General features: G+C 40.6%; 1 protein-coding gene across 1 annotated transcript in view; it reads right to left on the bottom strand.

The window, feature by feature from the left end:
- LOC127646503 (transforming growth factor beta receptor type 3-like) overlaps positions 1-20,133 on the bottom strand; it is a 175,868-nt gene that overhangs the window by 18,014 nt on the left and 137,721 nt on the right. The window contains exons 8-13 of the mRNA XM_052130211.1: positions 19,655-19,844; positions 18,078-18,352; positions 16,697-16,852; positions 15,702-15,842; positions 12,824-13,006; positions 8-304 (exon numbers count right to left, since the gene is read on the bottom strand). Coding sequence (XP_051986171.1) covers positions 8-304; positions 12,824-13,006; positions 15,702-15,842; positions 16,697-16,852; positions 18,078-18,352; positions 19,655-19,844 — 1,242 coding nt within the window. The remainder of the gene's footprint in view (positions 1-7; positions 305-12,823; positions 13,007-15,701; positions 15,843-16,696; positions 16,853-18,077; positions 18,353-19,654; positions 19,845-20,133) is intronic.

Below are 20,133 nucleotides of genomic sequence, written 5' to 3' on the forward strand. Positions count from 1 at the left end.
TTTGTACCTCTGGCAGGTTTATCTGCTTCTCATTTCTTCTAGAGCAGAGGGACATCTCACAGTGCAGGAAGAGCAATGACACATTGAACTTTGACCTGTAGGTGAAACTGAAGCGTTTTCGGTCCGTCTGAGCATGAGGGATGGGGAAGTCATCTCGGTGAGGGTAATATAGCACAGAGTCATCCTTGGGACAGATGTTCTCGATGATGACATATTCTGATGGCATGAGAGGATTGGAGTCTGGAGAGATGAAGCAGGTCTGGATCATGAAGCCAAGGTTGGGGTCTGCTTTAGTAGCTGATATCTGTATAGATAAATCACATTTAAACATGAAATTTTATTGTCCTGAAAAAATAACAAACCATCAAAGTAAAATCCATGTTGGGATTATGCAAGCTAGTGAACGAAAGTCAAATTTGAGGTGGTTTATCCAAATCTATGTGTCAATCAGTTTATGCTTAAACCATTTTTTACCATACCCCAATAAAGGAATGCCATTTAAGATGTTTAAATTATCTTAAGCATAATTGGTGTAAGAACGTGCATGTAAATGTGCTTATTGGTTACTGTATATAACCACCGCATTTTACCTACAGTGGCAAGAAAAAGTATGTGAACCCATTGGAATTAGCTGGTTCCCTTCCGAGGGAACTCGCACTGCGTCGTTGAAAACGACTCTTTGGGGAACGCTCCTTAGCGTGCGCCTCTGAAGTATGAATGAAACTATTCCAATCTTGATTGGTGTTGCGTCATGACGTAACATGTGACGGCATAACCGGATGCATAAAAGTGACGCCGCACACATACACATCAGCTTTCAGCTCTTCAGCAAGCTCTATGTATATTGTTTGTCTTATTTGGTGTTGTTTGTCCTATTTAAAAGAATTATGGCCACCAAGCAGTTCAAGAAGTGCGTGCACCCCTGCCCTTGTTTTATTACGGTAGGGACACGCACGCATTTGTGTGTGAACTGTTTGGGAGCGCTAGCACGCCATGAGCAGCTCTCGAGGGATCTGCCTGTGTAAGTTGTGAAGCACTACCCATGAGAGTGCTGCGCTCCGGTTGGCGTGCTTTGATGAGCACGGTCAGGCTCGCGTTCCCCACGGTTCTGGTCCGCGTCTGTTGAGGCAGCGGCGATTGAGATCGTGGGGTTCGCAGCGGATCTTGCAGATGAGAATGAGACTGCTGCGGCACTTTCTCATTCTTCATTTGAGGATCCCGAGCCTACTGTGAGTGGTGCAGAAGCCCGCGTCGCGCTTCTTCTGCCCACGATCAGGTCCCAATGCTCGAGCTCTCTGCTTCCGAGGAAGTGGAAATGCTCAGCATTGATGCGGATCGACCGTGAGCAGCCAAGCACGCCGGTTTTCGGCCAGGCTTTTGAGGAGCTGATTCAGGTTGTGACGCGTGCTGTGGCCAGACTTAACATTAGCTGGCCACAAAATGAGCAGGAACGCACGTCGGAAGCAAATTAGACGAGCATTTCCTGCAGCACGCGTCACAACCCCAGCGCGGGGTTTGCCGTTTTCCCGATCTCCACAAAGAGATCTCGAGATCGTGGGATAAACCACATTAGATCCGTGTCTCCACCCCCAGTGTGGTCGATTACAGCGATGTTTTAGGGGCACGGGATATGGGCTATGGGAAGATGCCTGGTGTGGAGGAGGCTTTAGCGGTTACCTCTCTCCTGAGTCGGCATCTTCCCTTAAAACCCCGGCTGCCTAGTAAGCCCTGCAGAGATACATCTGCATTAATAAGCAGGGCTTACATGGCGGCAGGTCGGGCTGGTTCGTGCCTGCACTCAATGGCGATTTTGCAGGCGTACCAGGCCGATCTCCTGAAAGATTTAGACGAGGGAGGGGCCAACTCCGAAGATATCGCGGAGTTGCGCAGAGCCGCAGATCTGTCTCTCCGGGCAACTAAAGAGACGGCCCGCGCTATTGGCCGCTCTATGGCAGCTATGGTGACCACGGAGAGGCATCTGTGGCTAAATTTATCGGGAATAAAAGAAAAGACAGAGCTTTTTTGCTTGATGCCCCGCTCTTGCCCTCTGGCCTGTTCGGCGACGCCGTTACATCGGTCGTCGACAGGTTTCAGGAGGCGAGGAAACAATCTGCGGCGTTCAAGCAGTTTCTCCCCGTAAATCCAAGTCTAAGTCAAGTAGGGTGGGGCAAACACATCAGCCCCAGCCTTCAGTCAGCTCCTCGCACCGCAGCAGAGCAAAAGGAGAGCGTTTCCTCTAGAGCCCCTCCTCCAGGAGCTTGGCAACAGAGGAAGCGCTCCCAGCGAAGCCCTCCAGCCAGGGGGCCGACCTGAGGGACGTCCTTAAGGCTAGGAGGGTTTTGGGAAGAGGTCCTAACCGGGTGTTAGAACCTCGGAGGGCTGCCCCAGCTGCAGAGCAACCGAGGTTGTTCTCACAGCGGAGTCCTCAGGAAATCGGTGTTGGTTTCCCGCCGTCTCTGACGCTTCGGGCCACACCAATCTCCAGCGAATCTTTTGAACCGGTCTCTGAGGAGGTTCAGGTTCAAAATGCTTACTATTCCTGTCATCGTGAGTCAGATCAGATCCGAGGACTGGTTTGTCACGATAGATCTAAAAGACGCCTATTTTCATGTATCCATCCTTCCATGTCACAGGAGGTTCCTGAGGTTCGCTTTCGCGGGCGAAGCTTACCAATATCGGGTTCTTCCGTTCGGCCTAGCACTATCTCCCCGCACATTCATGTGTGGATGTATGGATGCAGCTCTTGCTCCACTGAGACTTCAGGGCATCCGTATACTGAATTATATCGACGACTGGCTCATTCTGGCCCAGTCTCGAGAAATGGCGGTTCGGCATCGAGATGTCGTTCTTGGCCACATTCGAAGTTTGGGGTTGAGACTCAACACAAAAAAGAGTGTGTTACAACCATCCCAGTGCACAACGTTTCTGGGCGTTGTGTGGAACTCTGTTACAATGCAGGCACGCATGTCTCCTGCACGTATCGAGTCCCTTATGGCGATGGTGTCGGGTTAAAGCTAGGCCAGGCCATCACTGTAAAGCAATTTCAAAGACTGCTGGGCCTCATGGCAGCGGCATCCAACATTGTACCGTTGGGCCTTCTACACATGAGGCCCCTCCAGTGGTGGCTGAAAGCCAAGGGGTTTTCCCCAGCGGGAATCCATTTCAGTATAATCAGAGTAGCAGCGCAGGTGCCTTCGTTCTCTGCTAATATGGAAGAAACCTTGGTTCCTGTCCCAAGGGCCAGTGTTGGGAGCGTCATGTCGCGGAAAACCGTTTCGACAGACGCCTCCCTCACTGGCTGGAGCGCTGGTCATGGACGGCAGCTTTGCCAGGGGTCTGTGGCAGGACCATCATCATTCTTGGCACATAAACTGTCTAGAGATGTTGGCTGTGTTCAGGGCTCTGAGGAGCTTCCTTCCAGACATCAAGGGTTACCATGTCCTAGTACGTTCGGACAATACATCAGTGGTAGCTTATCTGAACCGACAAGGAGGACTCAGATCAGCCCTCTGTGCAGACTGGCGCATCAGATAATTCTTTGGTCCCAAGGGAAAATACTGTCTATCAGAGCAATGTATATTCCGGGGTTCAGAATCAGGGAGCAGACATCCTGTCGAGGCAGGGGCTGAGGCCGGGGAATGGAGACTTCATCCAGAGGTGGTGAAGTTGATATGGGACAAATTTGGACCATCAGAAGTGGATCTGTTCAGCGTCTCGAGAGCGTCCCACTGTCCACTTTGGTTCTCCCTCTCACATCCAGCCCCACTGGGGTTGGGCGCCATGGTACAGGCTTGGCGAGGCTTAGCCTGTACGCATTTCCCCGATCGCTCTGCTCCGGGAGTCCTGGAAAGGGTCCGCCAAGAGGGCATCAGTCTACTTCTGGTTGCCCCCATGTGGCCGGCCGAGTATGGTTCTCAGACATAATTTCACTCCTGATAGCTCCGCCATGGCAGATTCCTCTGAGGAGGGACCTGTTGTCTCAGGCGGGGGCACAGTCTTCCACCCTCGTCCAGAGCTGTGGAAACTGTGGGTCTGGCCCCTGAGGGGTTCAGTACCTAAATGCTGGTCTATCAGCGGGGTGGTTGAAACCATACTTAGCTCTAGGGCTCCGTCTACTAGGAGATTATATGGCCTCAAGTGGAATGTGTTCTCCACTTGGTGTAGAGAACATGAAGTAGATCCAGTTAACTGCCCGGTGGCTTCAGTTCTGGAGTTTCTTCAAGATCGTTTCTCTGTGGGTCTCTCCCTTCCACACTCAAGGTGTGCGTGGCTGCCATTTCGAGTTCCATGCACCACTGAGTGATGGGCCTCTGGGGAGGCACCAGCTGGTCATTCGTTTTCTCCGTGGTACATGGAGGATGAGACCGACAACCAGGTCCAGGGTTCCTGCCTGGGACCTGGCGGTGGTTCTCGAAGGGTTATCCCTGGCCCCCTTGAACCCCTTCAGTCGGCTTAGCCCAAGGACCTGGCGTTCAAGATGGCTTTTCTCTTAGCTATTACCTCTCTAAAGAGGGTGGGTGATCTTCAAGCCCTGGCAGTGACGCCAGCTTGCTTGGAGTTTGCCCCTGGCGGAGTTAAAGCCATTTTACACCGAGACCTGGCTATGTGCCTAAGGTGCCGTCTAACACGGCACGGTCTACGGTCCTGCAGGCTTTTCATCCTCCACCTCATGTGTCGGCAGAAGAAGAGAGGCTCCATTTGCTCTGCCCTGTCAGAGCTTTGAGCTGTTACCTCGAGAGGTCCTCTTCTTGGAGGAGGTCGGACCAACTGTTAGTGTGTTTTGGGTCACCTAAGAAGGGGCTCCCTGCCTCGAAACAAACCATTAGTAATTGGATTGTTCAGGCTATTATCTCGGCCTACAAGGTGCTAATTTGCCTTCACCTTTGGCCGTGAGGGCTCATTCAACTAGAGGCATGGCGTCCTCTAGGGCTCTCTTATCGGGAGTACCCCTCCAGGAGATCTGTGAGGCAGCCGGTTGGGCTACCCCGCACACTTTCATCAGGTTTTACAGTCTGCACCTCCCTAGTATGCCTGGCGCACGTGTGCTCTCGTCCTAGCTGAGTGCCTGAGTTCAGTTTCACCCTAGGGCAGGCCTTTTTCGGTGCGTGGCCTAGTGGGCATTCGTTCCCCAAAGAGTCGTTTTCAACGACGCAGTGCGAGTTCCCTCGGAAGGGAACGTCTCGGGTTATGACTATAACCCTTGTTCCCTGAGAAGGAACGAGACACTGCGTCGTCCTGCCACGCCCCTCAAGGCCTGAGAGCGGCTTGCTTCATCGCTAGGCTAATGTGTATGTGTGCCGGCGTCACTTTTATGCATCCGGTTATGCCGTCACATGTTATGTCATGACGCAACACCAATCAAGATTGGAATAGTTTCATTCATACTTCAGAGGCGCACGCTAAGGAGCGTTCCCCAAAGAGTCGTTTTCAACGACGCAGTGTCTCGTTCCCTTCTCAGGGAACAAGGGTTATAGTCATAACCCGAGACGTTTTCTGCATTAATTGGTAATAAAATGTGACCTCATATTCATCAAAGTCACAAGTATTGACAAAGACAATGTGCTTAAGCTAACAATCCACAAACAATTATAATCTTTCGTGTCTTTATTGAACACATCCCATTAAACATTCATAGTACTGTGTAAAAAGTAAGTGAACCCTTGGATCTAATAACCGGCCAATCCTCCTTTTGCAGTAATAACATCAACCAAGTGTTTCCGGTAGCTGCGGATTAGTCCTTCACAACGTTCAGAAGGAATTTTGGACCATTCTTCCTTACAGAACTGCTTCAGCTCAGCCATATTCTTAGGATGTCTGGTGTGAACAGCTCCGAGGTATTCCACAGCATCTCTTTTGGGTTAAAGTCTAGGGACACTCTTTTGATTTTTTTAGTTTTTTGAAGCAATTCTGTAGTGGATTTACTTTTGGATGTTTAGGGTCATTGTCCTGCTGCATCATTCAATTTCTGCTGAGCTTCAGCTGGCGCAAAGCCACCCTGACATTATCCCGTATGTTACAGTGTTTCCCATAAATTACCTACACTGCAGCCCTAACGTTGTGTTTATGTGGGATAGTGGTGTGCTGTAGAACATTTTAGTCGTAAAAAGTGTGCCGTGGCAGAAAAAAGGTTGGGAAACACTGATTTATCTAACTGTGGACAGATAATTATCTCTCTGAGATAACTTTGAAACACTTTCTAGCTTTATGTAAAGCAAAAATTCTTTATCATAGGACTTCTGAGATCCCTTTTTTGCGAGGCATGATCCACAGCAGATGCTTCTTGTGTCTAACTCAAAATGTTTGAGTGTTTTTTATAATTCAAAGTAGCTCTAACCCACACCAACAGTCTTGTTTCATTAACTGAATGCCAGGTTTTTCACCTCCTGACTCTAATTAGCTTTTGTTGACATCATTAGCCTAGGGGTTCACATACTTCTTCCGACCTACACAATGAAGGTTTCAATGATGTATTGAATATGTACAAGAACAATACATTAATTTGTGCGCTATTAGTTAAAATATATTGCGTTTGTTCATTATTGTAAATTAGATGATCAAACCAGATTTTAAGACAAATTTATACATAAATGCATGTAATTACTTTTCTTGCTACTGTATATTTTTATTCATCTACATTAACTTCATAACACAAGAATGTTTGTAAACGTTTGCCTAATTCAGCTTGCAAGTAGTTTTTTAGAAGCAACAACGTTAAATGCCACCACCTCCTGCTCTCTATTTTTTCCCCTCGCTGTAAATAACAATCACAAAATAGAATGATTCCTAATTTAAACTCTAACAAAAAAGAGAGCTGAGAGAAGAAAGGTGGTTTCTCAAAGTGACCCTTGTAAGGGTTAATAAAGAAAAACTTTTTTCTGAGAGACCAAATATGCATCTGCTGTAAACAATAAAAAAAAGAGCGAGACTAAGAAAGAAAAACTGATTTCTTTATCTTGACTAATAGAACCCTACTATTTTTAAACATTATAGGCACAGGTGATTCATATAGTATTTGATGGATCAGTAAAGTAATGTTTAGATGCTATCTATTATATCTAGTCCTCTAGCAGACACACCCAGTCAATCTTTTTTCATCTGTCTGATTTAGGTTTTTTCCACACACTCTCTCAGGCATCGGTTCAAATCAGCAAATAATGCTAGCAGGCTCTCAATTTCTTTCGACAAGTCACACTGTCTAAAGGAACATTGTCAGATTGGTCATACTTCCAAGAATCACAAATTGTGACATCAGATTTCTGTGCCTTGAATAAATCTCTAAGGATCTATCAGTTGTAAAAGTTTGGCCATCTGATGCAGTAAAAGCACACATAACAGACTAGAGCTGCCACAAAAAACATAACATTCCATTTCCTCCATTTAACTGTGCCAAGGTGGGGGTCAATTTCAGCAGAAAGGCAAAGTATCTAGGTTGGCAGACATATACAAGCAATAACAAGTATGATGCATAAACAGCATACATTTTAGAGACCACAAGCTATCATCCTCTAAAAATGGCAAAAAGGCTCCATTAAAGCACTAAAAAATATTGTATTCATGTGCTAAATTCCAAATCTTCTGAAGCATACAACAGATTTGTGTCTGGAAAATACAGGAATTTAAGTAATTTTGCACTGAAAGCTCATAAAAATCATTAGAACTTCTGCATATTCCAACTTGTCGTGACAAGAACCAATGGCCCTTGGTGACAAATATGACAAATCCCGCAGTGTGTCATAATTCAGGACACAGTAAACATTATAAGAGTTTATCCCAGGAAGCGAAAGAGTTAAAGACATAAAACCAGGTCCTAAGCATTTAACTCTAAGATAAAATATTGCCTGCCTGACTCTTTGAAACCCCACTGACTAATGACAATATGACACGCAGTCAGACCAGACCAAAGTCCACACACAGCAGACTGCTGTCTTCTTTCATATCCATAGACAGAGAGACATCTTTACACACGTGTGCACTCCTGCAGCCATACTCACTCATATACACACAGAACAGAGTTTGAAATGTCAGACACAAACAGACACCAGCTGCTTATGGTATTAGAAATGCTTATCATGGTTAAAGTTTAAAAGCAGAGTTTTCTACGGTTTCTCATTCAATTATTACATTAGTTCCCTTATGTGGTTACAGCATAGAAAATTGTTTTATTGAACCCCAAAGGAATCTTTACCATTATAAATCCATATGGGACATATTTGCTTTGGACAATGCAATGTATATAGACATATAGTATAGCAACTGTATGTATACACTAGTGGCCAAAAGTTTGGAATAAGGTACAGAGTTTTCTGTTTCGGAAGGAAATTGGTATATTAATTCACCAATGTGGCATTCAACTGATCACAAATATAGTCAGGACATTACTGATGAAAAAAAAAACAGCACCATCACTATATGAAAAAAGGCATTTTCGATCAAATCTAGACAGGCCCCATTTCCATCAACCATCACTCCAACACCTTATCCTTGAGTAATCATGATAAATTGCTAATTTGGAACTAGAAAATCACTTGCCATTATATCAAACAAATTTGAAAGCTATTTGGTTTGTTCAATTAAGCTTAACATTGTCTTTGTGTTTGTTTTTGAGTTGCCACAGTATGCAATAGACTGGCATGTCTTAAGGTCAATATTAGCTCAAAAATGGCCAAAAAGAAACCGCTTTCTCTAGAAACTCATCAGTCAATCATTGTTTTGAGGAATGAAGGCTATACAACAATGTTTGAAATTGCCAAAAAGATTTCAAACAAAGGTGTACACTACAGTATTCAAAGACAAGGGACAACTGACTCTAACAAGGACAGAAAGAGATGTGAAAGGCCAGATGTATAACTAAACAAGAGTATAAGCACGTCAGAGTCTCTAGTTTAAGAAGTAGATGCCTCACATGTCCTCAGCTGACAGCTTCATTGAATTCTACCTGCTCAACACCAGTTTCATGTACAAAAGTAAAAAGAAGACTCAGGGGTGAAGGCCTTATGGGAAGAATTGCAAAGAAAAAGCAACTTTTGAAACAGAAAAACAAAAAGAAAAGGTTAGAGTGGGCAAAGAAACACAGACATTGGACAACAGATCATTGGAAAAGAGTGTGATGGATCTTAACCCCATTGAGCATTTGTGGAATCAGTTAGACTGTAAGGTGCATAAGAAGTGTCTGACAGGACAGACAAATCTATGTTAATTGCTACAGGAAGTGTGGAGTGAAATGTCACCTGAGTATCTGGACAAACTGACAGTTAGAATGCCAAGGATCTGCAAAGCTGTCATTGCTGCACGGGAAGAACTCTTTGAAGTAGTTTAAGAAGTCTAAACATTTGATTCAAATTGTAATAGTAATTTTTCACGTTATTAATGCCCTGACTATACATTGTGATCAGTTGAATGCCACTTTGGTGAATAAAAGTACCAATTTATTTTCATAAGAGCTAAATCTGCACGTTATTCCAAACATTTGGCCGCCAGTGTACGTATATTCATACATTACATGTCTAAAAGTATGTGGACATGTGGTAGTCAGAAGCGATCCATAACTCCGTGTTTAAGCTTGTCTGGGCATAGTTCAGTTAAACGTCTCTCAAAAACATGAACCAGGAACTTTTAGGTGAGCATATATTTTATTGTGTCATATTCAATCAAATGTATTTATTCAAATTGCTTAGCTGCTGGATGCTGTGAAATCTGTCTAACTGTGTTTTGTTCTATAGGTGTGTCAGTGTACTTGATCCCTAACATCATCAATTCAGTTTCTTCTCTGTTTACCAATTATTTGTGCAAGTATCTGACTCCTGAACATATTGTGAATTTGGACAAAGAAAAGCTAATTTCCCCCTCGTAGAATGGGATGATAATAGAGAAAAAGGAAGAATAGGCATTTTCTCTTTTTTTCATTTTAAATCTGATGTAATTTCTGCGACACTAGCGGTACTGTTCAGAATTAAAAAAATAAACAATGCTTTCACTGCGATGGACTGGCGACCTGTCCAGGGTGTCCCCCGCCTTTCGCCCAATGTTAGCTGGGATAGGCTCCAGCCCCCCGCGACCCTGTACACAGGATAAGCGGTTGACGATGGATGGATGGATGGATGGACAATACTTTCAAATCAGCTTCCTGAATATGCACCTCATCTGCTGTTGCTCCAACACTTAAATAGTCCCCAACTCATGCCTTTAGTTGCTTAACGTTGTTGGAGCAGTTCGCTCAAAACAAACAGGAATTTTTATAGTGCCACAGAGACACAGTATTACAGCGTTTACCGTTTTCGAGAAAATTAACCTATGAATGGCTGACTAAGGGTGTTTTCAGGGGTCTGAGCGTGGTTCGTGGGATTTTTGGCCTATATGTGAATAATCCAAATGATCTCAGATCCCTTTAAAACGAACCAAACTGAGACATCTCAGTTCGGTTCTGTTACGTTCGTAGGTGAGGCAGACGAGGAGTAGGGATCTACATGCAGGTTCTTTATTGAACAAAATGAAAATAAACAAGACAGGAACAAAGGAAACAACCACGAGGGGAAAAATGAAACCAAAACATGAGAACATCAAGGGAACATGAACAGGGAGAACAGGGCAAAGCATCTACATCAGACATTACAAACAATGACCGACAGAGACTGAACAAACAACCAGGGTTTAAATACAGAATGGAACAAACAAGGGAATGAGGGACACCTGGGGAAACAATCAGGGAAGGAGAAACAAGCAGGTGAAAACCAATCATAAAAAGAAACTACAAAGGACTACCAAAACCAAACAGGAAACAGGAACTAAACTAAACTTCAACATAAAAGCACAAAAACAAAAGGCAACAGTGGACATGACAGACCAAACAGGAAACAGGAACTAAACTAAACTTCAACATAAAAGCACAAAAACAAAAGACAACAGTGGACATGACAGGTTCGCTAATAACATACATTGGAAACAAAGCGCTATGGGCTCTCTTGATATTCTCATTCGCGTAATGCCAAACTTTTTTGACACTGACAGGTTACTGTACACCAGAAATGATGACGTGCAAATTAAGACTCGAGGTTTGGAATGGCGAGTGACAGTTAAGAGTTTCCGACACTAATATATTACTATTATTTTGAATGGATGGATGTTGCCCGAAGCTGTCAATAGTAAAAACCATGATCAATCGTATTTTCTTTGCAAATAAGACTAATCTACCATAATACGTGATATACATTTATTGAAATTTGCCTTTAAATACAGTATTATTGATATAAAAATACAATGCATTCAGTTAAATGTTGGTGTTACAAGGTATTACACTATGCAATACAGTTCTTTTCAATAAAAAAGATCAATAAATTATGGTTTATTGAACAAAGACACCTGTACTCATGCTTATTATTAATTTTAAGGGTATTAAACATGTTTAATAATCTCACAAGTTAATATGTAGGGCTAATTGTACTCTTAACACTTAACATTGCCATAATAAATTATTCATTTAAAAAACAAAAAAGGGGTCTGGTTTTGAATGTGTGTGAATGCAAAATGGACTGAGACCCTGTAATGGGTCAAGTGGACCAAAAAGTGATCCGAGCCCACTATAGAGGTCACAAATAATGTGAATGCAAAGAGAACTGGGCCTTTTTCACTTGGTTCACTTCTTGGTCCACTTAAAGGGGTTTGAATTTGAGTTAAAGAGGACCCAAGTGTATTATAATTGTCTCTGCATACTAAACTTGGATAGAAGTATTTTACACTGAAAAAGTTGCATACTTCAGCTTAAATAAAAAGAGAGTTCTGTAATAGACTGCCATTTTGTTCTTGTGTGGGTTGATATTGTCAAAGATTCTGATAGATCTAAATGTTCGTCCTTCAAGTTTTTATAATTTATGAGCAATAGCCCTACATTGTTAAAATATCATTGTGTTTTTGTTTTCAAAGTAAAGTTCATCAAAACCTAGGGGTCATGTTTTTTCTTCAGCCAGATCTTTAGAAGGTACTAATGGCCAACCTTATTTTTCTTTATTAATACCTCTGACTATTTTTCTTATTCGCAATTAACGCATTTACCGTTTATACAGCATTAACCAGCATAAACACTGGATGATGTGACGCACAATTCACACCACATAAATTATTATTATTATTTATTTATTTACTTATTTTTTTCCTCTGCTTAACTTGAAGAATGTAATGGTCCTTTCTATACTGATATGTATCTGAAATTTTGTGAACATTTAATAAAAACAAAAATAGCAGTGCTTCTGTGTCAGTGATAAATGAAGAACTGACCCCTTAAATGTTATTTGATGTACAAAACAAGCCCAGATTGAACTTGTGATAGAAATCAAGCATTTCTCACCCTATGCGAGGCACACAGAAGCACATCAAGTCTTAACTATCACAGAAATGCAGAATGACACAGCAAGTGTTTTTTTTTTTATGTGGAGTTGACACGAACTATGGACATGGCTTCACGATTGCTGTAGGAAGGCGGATAGCCACAGTTTAGTGCATTTCTATCTTTATACTGTGGAATGCTTTGTTTGGAAACTGGTAATATACTGGTTATATTGTTACATATTGTTTTGTTTTCTTTCCTAAGATGGAAATAAATGCATTTTCTGTCAAACTTGAGCACTTTCAAAATATGCGATTAATAATGATTAACAACAAAAATTATGTGATTAACTGCAATAAAAAAAACGTTGACGGACAGCACTAAAATAAATGCATAGTATTACTGGTGTTTAGTTACAATGCAAGTGTTAGCTAAGATAAACACAGAAAATATATGTAAATGTATATACTATATACTGTATGTATATGTTTAAGTGTAGAAGAATACCTCCACATAGATGGGCTTGTTCTCAGAGATAGTGAGGAATGACTGGGTGCTGGAGTAGCGGAAGGGATTGTTATACAGCTCCATATTGAATGTTACATTGTCCAGAGAGTCTACACCAGTATCAATGGCTCCAAAATAAAAATCAACTGGGGTGTCCTGGTTCTTACGGTACGTGCAGTTGAACTAAGGAAAAAGAAACAGAGAGCAGAATGGGAAATCTAAAATCAGCGTTGAACATCACTGGAGCCATTAGAGATTCAATGTTAGTGGCAGTTCAACTGAACTTAGCTGAGTTCAGTTGAAAAATATTACCCCCTGGGGTAATGCCTGGGGCCGGATTCACGAAACATTCTCAATAAGAAACTACCATTTTCTTCCGTAACTTGAGAAAAAAATTACGAATATTTTGCATTCCCAAATAAACTTAGAAATTTCTTTCTTTAAACTAAAGAAAGTTCTTATCTTTTTTCTTAAGATTGTGCTTAAGAAAAAACATAAGAAGCAATTAAATTATTCTAATATATCATCATAAATAACATCTTAAAGATAGGATAACCTCACAGTTGTCTTAAATTCTAAAAATTAAGATGTTTAATTAATTTACTGGGTTTTTCATGTGGAGTCTGAAGTCGCAATGGGCAATTGTCATGTTTATTCTGTTGGTTTCTGTTTTTCATGTCTTTTATTTTCAAAAGTTTAGTTCCTGTTTCCCTAGTCATGTGATGTCCTGTTTTCCCTCCATGTTCAGTTGTCTTGTTTTCATTGGTTTATTGTCTTGTTTACTTGTTATCAGTTCTGTTCTGTTATTGTTTCTTGTTTCATTGTCTTATTAGTTCATGTTTTGTATCTAGTAAAGTCTTTTGTTCACGTTTGTAGTCAGGGTGTTTAGATATCACGTTTGTAAATATAATTTTACTCGGGTTCTTCACATAATCGCCATCTTCTCTTCGTTCAGCAAGGTTACAGTTGTTTACGTAGAAATGTTATTTTAGACCAAAAAAGGTTTTTGACTATTTTGTTTAATTATATTTTTATTTTCAGCTTGTAAACCATGTAAATGTTTTCACCAAATTCAAACAATATATGTTGTTTTGAATCTTCTTAATGTGGTGACCAATGATCATGCTAATGATCATGCTTATTCAACCGGATCTTTCCGAGATCATTAAATTTCATAGAAACATAATAATTATAACATTAGAAAGCTGTGACTTTAAACATCCGAAAAATTAGGATGTTCTTAAGAAAATATTTGAGAACTTAAGAATTTCACTTAGGAACGTTCTTACAAACTTCTTATAATTTATCCTAAGGACTTTCTTAATTTTTTTCTGGCCCCTGATGTTTGTAATACCTGACCAAAAATTACTTTAGAGTTATCTTCCTGTAGGTCATGTAAATACAATCATAATTAAGCACTATTTCCATGTGCATATATTATAACATAATTCATTTAGTTTGTTTGGATATCACATTGAATATAATTTTAGTCGCTCTCTGGTGTGTTGCCATAAATATTCAAAATATTATTTAAATGGCCTGGGTAGCTCAGCGAGTATTGACACTGACTACCACCCTGGAGTCACGAGTTCAAATCCAGGGCGTGCTGAGTGACTCCAGCCAGGTCTCCTAAGCAACCAAATTGGCCCGGTTGCTAGGGAGGGTAGAGTCACATGGGGTAACCTCCTCATGGTCGCGATTGTTCTGTACCCGTTTCACAGTATGTGTCTAAGTTAATTTGTTCCGGACCTGCCATCTAGTGGACCTTAAAGAAACTACAGGTTTTATAGCAGGAAGTGCAGCTAGGCACATGGCTGATTCATGTTGCTCCATCTGAGTGTTTTATTTTTTCGTGGATAATCCTCATCAATCCTTGCTTTGGAAGTTTGAAGAGCTATAGCTGTAAGTTTTCTTTATGTAATTGCTTTGAGTATTTCAAAAGTATATTTTGACATTAACATGTAAAGTTATTAGAAAGTGTAATTTAAGCATGTGACATGCTATCTTAAGTTTTCAATGCAAATAGTGAATATTCTAGGAAATACACAAGTAATCTATTTTGATATGCATATGTGTTTGATATCAACAGTATTACGGTAATCTGTGTATTATTATTTGTTATTTGAAGCTATGTTTAGTCATGAGTCTAATTGAAGATTGTATTTCTTTCTTTTAGTTTCACTCTGATCCATCGTAATGTTGTGACATCAAGATTTAATAAATGCTAGAACTTCAACTTGCATTTTTATGATTATAATGGATGGAGTTTAACTTGCTGTCAAACTTCGTAAAGATAATACATGAAGGGAGGACAGTATAGCGATCTTGGTTTAAAATTAAAAATTCTACATGGGTTTGATATGAGTTTAGTAGGCTAATCGGTTAGCTTGCTAACCAAAAGCTTACTCAATGTCAAAACAATTAGTTTGTTAATTTGACAATAAATGGACAAAAGGACAATTTGAAGCATCAGTTATGCCATGTGATATACAGTATAATTTAAATTACATTTGTTGATGTATTGATGGATGGTGGTTAAGACTACATAGATCGACAAGCTATATTTTTGGATTACCAAACAAACTATTGCAAAAAAAGCTCTGCCAATAAATATTTACAGGTAGGATTTTGACAGGGTCTTTTATGTGGCATTTCAAGGGAGAATGAAAGCTCCTTGACCTTGACAAAAACAAATATAGCTTTACAATATGTTTGGCTATTCTACACTATCATTTTGGTCATTATAAAAATGACTAACAATGCATGAATGACCATCAGCAAATTATGATAAATGCATAAATATCAGTGATCCATGACATTTCAGTTTCACTGAATAATAAAACTACTAAGCACATGGTTTAACATGTAAATATCATACCAAGATAGTGGTGCGATGTCCACTCGCTGGTAAAATTCTTTCTGTCACCTCCAGGTCTCCTGGGATATCTCCCGGCTCCAGATCTTCATAATCAACAGGCCAGCCACTACCATCTCTCTGTTCTGATTGGCTAATAACAATCTGTCAATCACAAACACACTGAGCTCACACCTGCTCATTATGAACCCAAAAATGTCCTTTCAATCAAACAATTTACTCCTCAAAACTTTCCTTTGGAATGACTTTGCCCAATTATGGTGTTTAGTGCACATACAGCCAGAGATATCTAAATTTCTTGCCAAAGGTCTGCTGAAACAGATGAGAATGCTGGATTTAAGACATGGGAATGCACAATTTCAGCAATGTGACTCCCTAGGCAGACAGAAAAAAAGCCCTCTCAGTTCTTCTCATCGGAAAAAAACATGGCAATCCATTCACATTATAATATGAGAATCACCTTCCTATGTGAGCTTGGGATTGTTTGTGGATTCAAAGGTGACAGGCCTGTGAATATTGTCTAACAGAGGTGAAATGTTGAAATTTATTCACACAAGTCTTGCCAATTTGTCACAGAATTGTCAAGGCAAACAACCTCCTTTGATGCTCTCTCGATCACTCTCAGAGCTAGTACTGCGCCCTGACCATATGGATCACATCTTTTTAACTGCCCCTGATGATTAGAGCTCAATATAAAGGATAACATTTTGCGATGTTACAGTTTTCTAATAGGTCCAAAGCGAATATGTGTTGTTAGTAATTTCCATTAGATCATTAGTTTACATTTTCGTAGAAGATCAGTGTAAAAGTTAATAATTCCTGCTGGATGAAAACTTTTATACAGGACCAGAAAACACAGAAAACAGATACATTATGTCAGAGGGGACAATGCACCACAGCTGACCCTGAACACCAACACATATCGGACAGAGCAAAGCTAACAAAGACTAGATTACATGGTCTGATATTATTGATTCAATATTGGCTTTAGTACTCACTGAATTTATATAGAGGACTGCAGGGCTGGGTTGGAAGGGATATTTGGTGGTTTGGCAGCCAGACAGGGGAGTCTCCAGTATATAGTGGGTGGTGTTGGAGGTTGCTTTGCATTGGGAGTCCTGAAGAGTGATATTGGCTTTTCCAAACCCATTTGCCTGAGATCATTAAGGAAAAATGCATTTTAAAAACATTCTTGACCTTTGACAACATATCCCAAAAGATCTATTATCAAGAGTTTGGTGACAAAGTCTGAAATCCATTACGTATTTTAACATTTGATATAAAATTATGTGTGTTTGCACTGACAACAGCAAAGTGGTCTAACTCCAACCAAAACTATTTTGATTGTAGAATGAGGGTTTTCTCTTCCTCTGAAGTGGTCTATTACAGCACCCCTGGTTTTAGTAAGCCTGGGATCACTGCATATGGCCTACACAGTTTGGGAATATTCACAACTGCATCAGTCAGGTTCACACGCAACACTTCTGAGCTTCTTTAACCTCTTTACGTTGTTCTTACATCCCTATATTACTTTGAAATATTACCCCTTCCTGGCCCCTTCTCAGCAGTAACTGTGCCCTCTGAATACCTTAAAGAAGCTTTGATGTTGTATTCTAGTCATGGAACATTTTGTCTCTTTTTTAATGTGTTACACACATTGGGCCTTATTGATTTAACACAAGCAAAACAAACCGGTGTACATTCTTACGTAAGTTGTCCCATTGAATTGAATTGGATAATTCACATAAAAATCGTTTTACTAACAATTTACACTCATTGTAAATTTAAATGGGAACACAATGGTCCTAATAAAGTGCCAGACATGGTATTCTGCTGTTTTAGCCATCCGCCTCAAGATTCAACGTGTCTGCATTCTGAGATGCTATTCTGCTCACAATTGTACAGAGTGGTAATCTGAGTTACCGTAGACTTTCTGTCAGCTTGAACCAGTCTGGCCATTCTCCATTAACCTCTCTCATCAACAAGGCATTTCCTTGAGACTGTTGTGCATGTAAATCCAAGCAGATACAGAAATACTCAAACCAGCCCATTTGGCACCAATGATTATTCCATGGCCAAAATCACTAAGATCAAATTTTTATGTGAACATTAACTGAAGCCCCTGACCTGTATCTGCATGATTTTATGCATAATTAATTTAGTTTCATGAATAACACACAATGTGTTGAGTTGTTTCCAACTTAACTACTTGTTTGCGATTTTATATCTCTAAATTGCAACTTTATTTGTATTTTTTTTATATAATTTCTTGTACTTATAAACTTCAAACTGCAATTGTGACAAGCATCATCCTCTAACCCTTATGTACAAAATATTGCCGACTTGTAACTGATTGGTCAGTTGTTGTTTTTATCATACCTTTAGAGTTTCCTTGTCAATGCTGACCACCATCTTATTCTTCTCACACTGCACATTGAATCCTATGCTAGTAGCCCCCTGCTGCTCCTCAGGACCCTCCTCCAGAGATGGGGACAGAGGTGGGAGTGGAAGGCCCTTCTCAAGGGAGGGCAGGAAGTGGAAGGGCAGCCCTGTCCTCACAGGGGAATCCCAGATGCTGGGTTTTGGAAGTGGGTTGGCATTGCGGAGAATAGACAGTTCTGGTGGGAACATACCATCATCCATAATCCCTAGATCTGGAAGTGACAGCAGTCAAGATTAAATCATCAACCTGGTCTGACTACTTTAGAGGTACAAGGCAGCTGACAGTACTATTAACGTATTTGTGTTTGTGGTATCCCTGCTGAAAAGACCAGCATTGCTGGCCACTAGAATGTGTTGTGTTTTGGGTGCTGGTGCCCCAGTATGGGATGCTAGTGTGCTGGTGCCCTCACCAGGCTTTAAACTAGCTTAGCCAGCTTCATCATAAAGACCATGCTGGTCACCCAGCTTCAGAGAGGTTTTGCTGGTGAAAGCATGACTATGCTGGTCCACCAGCTAGACCAGCACCAAATCAGCACTAACTAGCATAAACCAGCCTAGACCAGCATGGGAACTGCATGCTGGTTAATATGGCCTTTTTACCAGAGATGATCCAGGTAATGTTTTTGTTTCGTGTACAGTACATTTAATATTTATGCACTTCCTTGATATTCAAACAACTTTTTTTGGTGGTAATGTGGATGCAAGGTCATCACACAAAGCAAACACCAATAAAATCCATCAAAATTAGCATGCAATATATATAAGTACAATTGATCTTTGTGTGCTTTACAGGTTTACAAACTGTGCCCAAAATGCACATAAATAAAAAATCATTCTCATCCATTTCATTGACCATGTTTACATAAACCTCAATTTGTGATTAATGTCAATATTCTGGTTAAGGCTTTATTTTGAAAAAAATGTTTACATGCTTTATGGCTTTTGGAAAGTTCACGAGTGTAAACACTATAACCCAAATAAGCATATACATACACAATCTTTTCCTGCAACTCTCTTCTGTAAAAACTGGAGCTGATGCTCACTCTTGCCCTTTATTGCACTGAATTGTAGTCATTTTGGACAGTACATTTTCAATCAACACATTCATTCCCACTCAAATCTTTAACAATAACACATACAAGCACAATTAATTGCAAAATGTAGGTCAAAAGACAAACATTTTCATTTTAATGTTTGTAAAATGTTCAAATAAAAGTATCACCCAGAATATTACCTATGTTTGGACATGCACAGATATGAATGAATGTTCAGTTAAGCTGGACATTCTGAATAAAGTGTTTGCATGACCCAAAATCCAGATTAATACAGATATATGCCAATTTAATGGCTTAATTTGGTTGTGGCAATTGGGTTAATGCATTTACATGACAAACATTATCTAAATATTCTGTTCTGATGTTTGAATTACATTTAAAGCTACATCTAATATACCTGTGTTCACTAAACTAATAAAGCCATTGAATATAATTTTTGTCTTTAGTTATTACTCATGCCTTGTTCTCTGAGGCGCAGGTTGAAATGGTTGGCGACAGGGGTCTTGGTGTAGGAAGTCACGGGTTTGAATTTGTTCTCCTCTGCCCACTTGATCAGAGCCTGAGGTCCTTCAGGCAGTTGCTGCTTCACTGTCTTTGACACCTGCATCAGTCTTTCTGTGGATTCACTCAGTCTGACACTGTCTGATGTCTGAGAAGGACAGAGGGGAAAAGCAGGATATCAGATTTACTTCACATACATACAGGTGCTGGTCATATAATTACAATATCATCAAAAAGTTGATTTATTTCAGTAATTCCATTCAAAAAGTGAAACTTGGATAATGTATACATTCATTCCACACAGACTGATATATTTCAAGTGTTCATTCCTTTTCATTTTGATGATTATAACTGACAACTAATGAAAAACCCCAAAATCAGTATCTCAGAAAATTTTGTGAAATATTGTGAAAAGGTTCAATATTGAAGACACCGGG

This window comes from Xyrauchen texanus, chromosome 7 (assembly GCF_025860055.1).
Source record: "Xyrauchen texanus isolate HMW12.3.18 chromosome 7, RBS_HiC_50CHRs, whole genome shotgun sequence".
Taxonomy (NCBI): Eukaryota; Metazoa; Chordata; class Actinopteri; order Cypriniformes; family Catostomidae; genus Xyrauchen; species Xyrauchen texanus.